This window comes from Heloderma suspectum, chromosome 3 (assembly GCF_057233095.1).
Source record: "Heloderma suspectum isolate Gila_16-S chromosome 3, 16-S_ref, whole genome shotgun sequence".
NCBI classification, from domain to species: domain Eukaryota; kingdom Metazoa; phylum Chordata; class Lepidosauria; order Squamata; family Helodermatidae; genus Heloderma; species Heloderma suspectum.
Genome location: NC_139460.1, coordinates 36,113,032 through 36,122,855, shown reverse-complemented (window position 1 = coordinate 36,122,855; position 9,824 = coordinate 36,113,032). Strand labels below are relative to the sequence as shown.

The 9,824-nt window shown below is 47.0% G+C and overlaps 1 protein-coding gene across 2 annotated transcripts; it reads right to left on the bottom strand.

Moving 5' to 3' along the window:
* Positions 1 to 1,025: 1,025 nt before the first annotated feature.
* Positions 1,026 to 5,630, bottom strand: RASL11A (RAS like family 11 member A). Of its 2 annotated transcripts, XR_014789012.1 has the most exons (5): positions 5,274 to 5,630; positions 4,355 to 4,411; positions 3,715 to 3,794; positions 1,364 to 2,649; positions 1,026 to 1,301 (listed from the first exon to the last, which is right to left on the bottom strand). XR_014789012.1 is itself a non-coding variant. In XM_084842902.1 (4 exons), exons 1-4 carry the CDS (start codon positions 5,395 to 5,397, stop codon positions 2,197 to 2,199), a joined length of 714 nt encoding a protein of 237 aa, XP_084699028.1. In that variant the 5' UTR covers positions 5,398 to 5,630; the 3' UTR covers positions 1,026 to 2,196. The 2 variants fall into 2 exon arrangements, 1 of the variants encoding a protein (XP_084699028.1); XM_084842902.1 differs by having other exon boundaries at positions 1,026 to 2,649.
* Between the last annotated feature and the right edge of the window lie 4,194 nt (positions 5,631 to 9,824).

Genomic DNA, 9,824 nt, shown 5'->3' with positions numbered 1-9,824 from the left:
TTTGTGAGGCGGGAAGGGAGTTCTGTTGACATGCTACACATATACACACTAAAAACAAATAAAATCTGGCAAGTCACAGCTACTCTGAGAAGGGTTTAAAAGCAGCATTAATATGAATTAGGTATGTATGTATGTATGTATGTATAAATAAATAAAGGTGTCCCCAGCCAGTCGTGTCCGACTCTAGGGTGCGGTGCTCATCCCCGTTTCTAAGCCGAAGAGCCAGCACTGTCCGAAGACGCTTCCGTGGTCATGTGGCTGGCATGACTGAACACTGAGGTGCACGGAACGCTGTTACCTTTCCCACCGAAGCGGTACCTATTTATCTACTTGCAATTTCTTGCTTTCGAACTGCTAGGTTGGCAGAAGCTGGGACTGAAGACAGGAGCTCACTCCGTCACGCGGCACTCGGGTCTCGAACTGCTGTCCTGCTGACCTTCCGGTTTGCAGTTCAGTGTCTTAACCACTAACCCACCGCGGCCCTTAGGTATAAATAGTACAGCTCATTTCAATAAAGTTATGAAGTTTAACACTGAAACCCACAGAGATAACTACCCACTAACAATGTGCCTCATAGGTCAGTGACTAACAACCCAGTCCTCTTGCACATTTACTCACTGGGCTTAGGCTAGAGTAGGTATGCGTAGGGATTGTAGTGCAACTGTTGCAATCCTAAACATGTCTATTCAGAAGTAAGTCCCCTTGAGTTCAACACCTAGGTAAGAGCATAAAGGATTGCAGCCTAAGCATGCTATCCAAAGAGTTAGTTTAGGCATGCCCAGTCAGACTGCTGACTTTTTCAGGTGCCTTCCACCATATTGCAAACTGCTCTTGAAAATCTCCCACTTTTCAAGAGCAGTTTACTACAAGCCATTGGGGGCTCCTATTCAAGAAATCCAACCCCCAAAGTCCCCTTGTATAGGTCTTTGAAACCTGGTCTATATCTGGGCCCAATTTTTATATGTTAAGACAACAAAGAGTTTCTGGAAATATTTTTAGGGGGTAAAAAGGGGACTCACAATGTTATAATTGCATTTCATCATTTTATTTTCAAATTATATAAATAAACTCATTGGATGTCACAACATTTTACAAAAATGGTCATACTATAATGTATTCCCCATATTAATATATGAAAGGGACTGCCAGTACATTCAGTCAAAAATCAATGGGATTTCACACCACAATCCTATACATGTCTACTGAGAATTAAGTCCTACTGAGTTCACTGGGGTTTACTCCTGGCTATAGGATTGCACTCTTTGGGTCCAATCCTGCGCATGTTTGGACAGAAAAAAGTCCTACAATTCCCAGCATTCGCCACAGCTATGGGAATTCTGGGAGTTGTAGGACCTTTTTCTACCTGAACATGCGTAGGATTGGACACAGAGAATGCAATCCTATCCAGATGCCCGTCAGCCTCCAAACTTGGAGGCTGACGGGCATCCTGTGCAGAGTGGGAGCAGCATGGAGGCGATGGTCACCTCGCGCTTCTCCCGCTCTGCATTTTTGCTAGACAGGCGTTTTTGCCTGTCTAGCTAGGGCTCTGAGGAGAGGGAGGGAAGGAGACTGGGCAGGGCTAGGGATAGCTTGCATTCCCGCTTCCCCAGTCCCCTCCCTTCCCCACTCACAGAACCGTCCCCTTTGCAAACTCAGAGAGGGAGCCGGCACAGTTCTCTCCATGCCGGCTGTGAGGGGGCAGGAAGCTCGGACTTCTGGGTTCAAGGTCAGAGCACTGCCTCTGACTCTGGATCCAGGAATCTGAACTATCCTATTGCCCCCCAACCCCCAACGCTGTCTAGGGCCCACAGGATTGCTAAGTGTATTTTTGAGTTGGCTGAGTAAGAGATAAGCAGCTCTATCGAACATCCAGCCAAACAGAACTATGAGAATTTAAGACACTTCAGTACTATTGAAGCTTGGCAGGGATTACTTCTACGTCTCTTGCCCTAGGTTTAACAGCAAGTCACTCCCAATCATAGGAATAGATCTTCGGGCTCAATCTTTTTCTCTGTTCTATGTTTTTGCAATTTGGCATGGTGCAGGATAAGTTAATTAATACAAAAGTAATGCAAGGAAGTTGCAGGCTTTCAGATGCGCACAAGCAGCATCAGTACAAAAATAAATTATCCTTATAAATTTATATAGTTTATAAAACAGTCTGTTCAACAAGAGCCAATCTCTTGAGGCTGGTGTTTACTTGGCTTTGTAAGATAAGGCCTGTTTGAAACGTCTCTTGAGATCTTGCATGTTTGGCGATTTGGGCCGGGGAATGATGGAAGATCTCCTTTTGTCTCCGCTGCCACAGCTGTGCAATTTGCTAACTTCTTTACAAAGATACTGAAATACATCACACACACCTTGGTAGTTATCACTAGTAGAAATTTCGAGAAACACACTGCCCAGTTCATTGGCCAATTGTAGGCCATCATTTGCTGCTACCTGTCGGGAATGAGCCAAGTCCCCTTTGTTGCCTACAATGATGACAGGGATTTTGGAGTCTGGACGGATCTTCCGGATGTGCTGATAGAGGGGACGAATGGACTGGTAGCTATGATAGTCCGTAATCGAATAGACTAAGAGAAAACCATCTGCCCACTTTAGACACCTGGAAAGCGAATCCAACATCTGTGCTATGTCTTCTTGTACCTGAAACAAAGAGACCATGCTCATTTACATCAACGTATAGGAGATATAAATCCTTTAAACAGAAACTATATGGAACAGCTTTTCAAATAACATCAGACTGACTGGGTGCTTTGTGAACAGAAGATTCATCTTTAAATCTTCAGAAGTTCACAAAAAGCAGGCAACGCTCATCTGTGAGGATTGTATCACCTGCTGTACATTTTGCTCCCCATTATGAGGGCAAGTTGGAATTCCTGCTGTTATACCCAATCACTGATCGGATTGGATCCCTACAGTGGGGGAAGGCACAGAACAGACAAGGCCGCCACAACCAACAATGGAGGAGCATCCCTCCACCCAGAACCTCGGCCAGGGCGCCTTCGCTGCGTGGGGGCTTCCTCCAGCCAGAGAAAGCCTCCCTGCAGTAAAACCAGGTCCCCCACTGAGGCACTCAGTGCAGGAACACTCCTCCACTGGTCAGGGCAGGGGTGTTTCACCCACCTTATGTCCTCCCCAACAGGGCAGATGACGTTGGGTCCCTGACTGAAGCTTGAGCAGGGACCGGATGATGTCAGGGGATGCGGCCCTGCCCCCCGACATAATCTAGCCTGCTGCAGAGGGCTGGGTGGGTGGGTCATGCATCCCCCCTATCCAGTGTTAGCTGCCCACCCCTGGCCTAAGAGATCAGCATTTCTGTGACTGGTTCCTTGGGAGTATGGCTCCTTGAACACACTGTTTTCTGAAATGCCTGCAAGTTACCTGATCTTGGTCACACCCTGACAAACAAATGCAGCAAAATCCCACTCTGCAATTCATTTCTTCTTGCCTTTCCTCAGTCAAGGACTGTTATTTTCATCAATGAACAAAAGGGAGACTATGCAAAGATAGCTTGATCTACATAATCTGTACTGAGCAGGCGGTTGGACTCGATGGCCTTGTAGGCCCCTTTCAACCCTACTATTCTATGATTCTATAACCCACTGCACTCCACTGCAGTTTTCCCAGGAACATTAGTATCCACTGAATGAATAAATCAAACCCAATAATGTGATCAGAACTGACATATATGAAGGATTATTTCTGTACCTCAATACACCCTGGGGTGTCTTGGATTTGCAAGAAGATTTGATCGCCTTCTACATGAACAAGTCTTGAATATAGATTCCCTGGAGAAATGAGAATGACAGGTCATTAAAAATGGTTGCACCTTAATTAATGATGGGAGGTAGCATAAACAAACAGGGTAGCTGCTATTAAACAAAGATTGCCTCTGTGCCTCCGCGTGGGCACAGTGTGCACAAAGGGACCAGTATGGTATAGTGGTTAGACTAGGACTGGGAAGACCGAGCCATGAACCTCACCGGATGACCCTAGGCATTCATATTTTCTCAGTCTAACCTACCTCACAGAGCTGTTGTGAGAATAAAAGGGGGGGAGGGGAGAACTAAGTACACCATCCTGAGCTGCTCAGAGAAAGGGAAGGATATAAATGCAAAAAAGGAAATAAGGTTCCACAAAGCCCTGTGTCTCACTGATGCTTCCCTCCCTTTGAGACATGCAAAGGAGGAAGTCGGAGGGGGCTATGGGAAGGGCACACAGACCCACTCCCCAGGGTTCCTTAGAATGATGCCCATGTGCACCCCCAGAATCTGCAAAGAGACATTTTAAGACAAGAGAGTGAAAGAGAGAGAGAGAGAGAGAGAGAGAGAGAAAGAAAAAAACTCACCTGTGTTGGGTTCATAGTCTCCAATAAATCTCCTGGTTAGGTACCGTACAATCATAGCTGAAAAGGAGCAGAGTCCTTGGATTACTAAATGATGACAGATGGTCAATAGCCATTGATCCCCAAACCTATCCATTCCAAACAGCTTTCTGAAAGAGGGAAGTGGTCACGGGCTGTGATGCTCTGCTCTGCGCAAATGCAGCCAGCCACAAAGCACAACAGGAGAAGCAGATAACTTTGGTCTCCTTAGTGACAACACCTGTGAGCCAGTGGAGGAATTTCCTGCTTAACACGAGGGGCGTTTAAGTTCAGGTTTGGTTTGGTTTGAAAAAAGAGGAAAAATAGGTTCACAACTTTACGTGTCAGAAATAATAATATTAATAACGGTTTGTATCCAATATTACTCTAACTTATGTCTCATTATTATTACTAGCTAATTAGTAATTCCTAATCTGCTCTGGAATCCTTTTGCCTGAAAAGTGGATACAAATGCTGGAAATACATCATAAGAATTACCCCATTATTATTATGAATAATAATAACAGCAATACCTCCTCACCTTTATGCTTTTATTGCAGCATTATTATTTCATTAATTTCTTATTTCTGGGGGCTGAAACACGAATGGTTTTCAGTGGAGGCTGGTGGCGCCGATGACAGTGGGGCTGTGAATGCACTCCGGGTTTCAGTCAGAACTCTAACGAAGCTATCCAAGGTGACGAGCCCACCTGGTTCAGCACCCTGGATAGCTCCTTTAGGGTTCTGACCGAAACCCAAAGCGGATGCACAGCCCCACTGACATCGGAGCCACCAGCCTGCACCGGTGGCTTTTCTCCCCGCCCTCTCCTCCTGCATCCCCCTACCGCGCCCGGGGGCGCCCTCGGCGGGGGCGCTCTCCGCGGGGCTGCGCTCCTTGCGCTTACCGCTCTTCCCGACGCTCGCGGTCCCCAGCACGGCCAGCTTCACGTCCTTGACGAGGTAATCGGAGGGGCACTCCTGGATCGGCGCGAGGAGATAGTTCTGAGACATGACCGTCGACAGCCGCATGGGAAAGACGCCCGCCGCGACCCGACCCCACCCTACCGCGAACTGGGATCCGGGAGGGGAGAGGCGGCAGCGGCGCCCGAGAGCAACTGCGCGGTCGAGGCGGGCGGCAGCTGGTCGCTAGGAAGGCGCAGACGAGAGAGAGAGAGAGAGAGAGAGAGAGAGAGAGAGAGAGAGAGAGACGACGAGCCGCGCTCCTGCGCCGAAGCCAGGACGCGCTTCTTCAGCCACTGTTTGGGAACCATCGAGCGCGCTGCGCTTTTAAAGGGCGCCCGGACGCCGCCTCTCCGCCTCCTCCCATCTTTGGCCACGGGAAGCGCCGGAGCTGCATACGCACAAGGACGCCGCGCTACATGCGCACGCCAGGCGGCTCCGAGCGCCAGCGCTCACCGCAGACAACGGGAGCTGCCCGTTGTTGGGGAGGGCTGGCCAGAGGCCGGTTGGGAAGGAACCCGGGGCCAAGCGGCTGCAGCAGATGGCAAGGGTGGGGTAAAAATCCAACGTAAGTCCTGCTCGGAGTAGACCCATGGCAATCAACGGGGCTTCAGCTCATGACTGGCCGAAGCCCGGTTCATTTCAACAGGGATATTCGAAGTAGGATTGACGCTGAATGGGTGTTCCCTTGGAGCTGTTTTGCTCCTGGCTTCGGGGCGCTCAGGATAGCGCGACAAGGTCTACGGACAAGCCCTTGCGAAAGGGATTATTATTATTATTAAATTTATTAATCGCCCATCTGGCTGGTCACCCAGCCACTCTGGGCGATGTACAACACACCATAAAACAATTTAAAACAATAAAATTCTACCATAATTTTTTTTTAAAATACCCTAACCCACCCCAAACGCCTGCCTGAACAACCACGTTTTTAATGCACGACGGAAGCTCATTAAAGAAATTAATTAAGAAAGGATTAAAGATGGGGCATCTCCGCCCCACCCCGCCCCAAATCCTTACGCTTTCCTTTCCGGTTTATTTGACCATTACTCCAAAAGCGTAAATCGGTCGTAACAAAAGGGGGGGGGGCATTTGCTTCAGCCATTGGGCGGTATAGAAATATAATAAATAAATGTGTGAGTAAATATATGAGCATCTCTACCGCAGCCTAAAATCCTGCATTTAAAGAGGGGCTTTCTGCTTCCGTTTTAAATGCAGGATCACGACTGAGGGCTCCTTCACACGGAGCTTTTATCCCGCGATTGAGATTGCTCCTTCACGGAAGTTTTCGGGGCTCTTTACATGACACCGTGACCGTGCCGTGACCCTCCTGCACTAAATGCCCTTTGCTCCATTTTTTAAATAGATCGCAGATAACGAGCTATCAAATAACCCCGGTTGTGTTCCGCTTCAGTTTCCTCCGTGAAAAGAGTAGAAGCAGAAACGGAGCGAGATCAATGAAAGATAATGGAAGACAGCTACGGGAGAAGGAGGGGGCAGGGGGGAAAGGAAGCTCATGTAAAGGGAGGCAGTTGTGATTCTGTATTTAAAGTGGAAGCTGAAAGCCCCATTTTAAATGCAGGATTTTTGGCTGCTGTAGAAATGCCCTGACTCCCTTTACACATGCTTGCTTTCCCTCTCCTTTTCCCCCTGATCTGAGTCTTCCATATGTTTCACTATACAGCTGCTAGGTGACACTGTGGAATAGCGCCTCTTATTGCTAGTTTTCTTTTTTTACGAGGGAACTCAAGCGCTGTAATTTGATAGCTCATTATCTCCTATCTTTTACAAAATGGAATAAATGTCATTTAGGGTGGGAAACACCCTGGAGGTTGATGAGGTCATCTGAAGGACCTGCAACCTTCCATGAGTAACCACTCTCAATAGCAGGATAAAAGCTCCTTGTGAAGAAGCCGATAGACTCTGGGCACCCCTATACATGTTTTAAAGCTGGTGCTAGGTCCCCTGCTCAGCACCAACCTGATGCAAGATTACTCACAAATAAGTCCCACTGTAGCCATCCTGTATCTGGGAGTCAAAGCAGATAATACTTTAAACATGTGTCTAAGAAGCTATGTATTTTTTTTTTTTAATGTTCACTGTAGGGTTGGTGCAGATGGCCGAGTCCAAATCAAGGGCCCTGCAAGTACTCTAGAGTAAAAATGGGGCAGAAGACATAGCTGCTAGACACATATTTAAAGCAATGTCTATTTTGGCCCTGGATGTGCCTCCATGTGAAGCATTTTTGTGTGGAACTGCCACTCTGTCCACTCATGTTTTAGGGGGCATCTACATGGTGTCATCATCCAATCATCTTCCTGTGTTTTCTTCCATCTTTTTTCTGACTGCAGAAGATCTGACTTTTGAAAAAATAACAGAAAATGGGATTATAATAATCTCCCCAGGTGTAGGTCGCCTTACTACAACACTTCCATCTTTTATAAGAGGCATGTGTTCGCCTTGTTTGGTCAAGCAGGTAAGCTATCACCAGACACCTACAGTCAGGGCCAGAAATATCAGAACAAGGATATCTGTTTTGGTAGTTGGCCTCTGTATACCACCACATTGAAGTTGAAAGAAAACACACCCAGATGGGAGCGAAGTCAGGACTTTCAGCTGTAATTCAAGGGGTTTCACAAAAGTGGGGAACTAACCATTCAGGAAATACAGCCAGTGGCATACACACACACCCATCGTTGGTGGCTCATAAGTAATGGAACAAACCAACATCATTTCAAACTTAAGGATCACCTTTAATACCTGGATGAAAATCCTTTGCAGCCTGAAGTCAATGACTGCCTTCAGTCTGGAACCCATGGACATGACCCAATGCTGAGTTTCCTCCCTTGAGATGCTTTGCCAGGCCTTTACTGCAGCTGCCTTCAGCTGCTGCTTGTTTGTGGGTCCTTCTGCCTTCAGTCTTGTCTTCAGTAAGTGAGAAGCATGCTCTTTTGGGTTGAGATCAGGTGACTGACTTGGCCATTGAAGAACATCCCACTTCTTTGCCTTGAGAAACTCTTGGGTAGCTTTTGCTGTATGTTTTGGGTCATTATCCATCTGCAATATGAAGTGGCGTCCTATCAGTTTGGCAGCATTCGGCTGAATCTGAGCAGAAAGTACAGCCCTATACACTTCCGAATTCATCCTGCTGCTTTTATCAGCAGTCAGGTCATCAATAAACACCAGTGACCCGGTTCCATTGGCAGCCATACATGCCCATGCCATAACACTGCCTCCACCATGTTTGACAGATGATGTGGTATGCTTTGGATCATGAGCTGTTCCTTTCTTCTCCATACTTTTCTCTTCCCATCATTCTGGTACAAGTTCATCTTGGTTTCATCAGTCCAAAGAATCTTATTCCAGAACTGGGAAGGCTTTTTTAGGTGTTTGCTGGCAAAGGCTAATCTGGCCTTTCAGTTCTTGAGCATTACCAGTGGTTTGCACCTTGTTGTGAAGCCTCTGTATTTACATTCATAAAGCCACTCTTCACTGTAGACGTTGACAATGACATGCCTACCTCCTCAAGAGCATTCTTGACCTGGCTAGATGTTGTGAAAGGTTTCCTCTTCACCATGAGCTGAATTCTGTGGTCATCCACTTTAGTTGTCTTCCGTGGTCTGCCAGGCCTTTTGCTGTTGCTGAGCTTACCAGTTAATTCATTCTTTTTCAGGATGCTCCAAACTGTTGTATTGGCCACTTCCACTGTTTTTGCTATCTCTCTGATGGGTTTATTTTGTTTCCTCAGCCTAATGATGACCTCCTTCACTGGCATGGACACCTCTTTGGACCTCATGTTGGGAGTTCCAGTGAACAGCTACCAAATGCAAATGTAACACTCAAAACCACCTCCAGGCCTTTTATCTGCTTGATTGGTCATGGGGTGCCCAGGAAACAGGCCACACCTGGCCATGCAGCTGCTTGTCAGCCATTCATTCCATTACGAATGAGCCACCAACAATGGGTGTGTGTGTATGCCACTGGCTGTACTTCCTGAATGGTTAGTGCCCCACTTTTGTCCAACCCCTTGAATTACAGCTGAAAGTCCTGACTTCGCTCCCATCTGGGTGTGTTTCCTTTCAACTTCAATGTGGTGGTGTACAGAGGCCAAAATTTCTGGCCCTGACTGTATACCATTAGAAACCCTCACTATTTGCATTCCAGGCAATGCTATTTTAGCCCAAATCTTTCTTTTCATTTGCAATTTTTTGCTATACTCATTTAAACTATTAAAGAGTAAGTATCACTGAATACAGTGGAATTTACATCTAAGTAAAAGTGCATAAGGTTAGGCTGCATTGCAGCAATCCTATGCATAGCAGTTCTGAACGTAAGAACTTAAGAGCCCTGCTGGATCAGACCAAGGGTCCAGCTAGTCCAGTGTTCTGTTCACACAGTGGCCAACCAGCTGCCCACAGGAAACCCACAAGCAAGGCATGAGTGCAACAGCACTCTCCTGCCCATGTTCCCCAGGAACTGGTGTACATAGGCATATT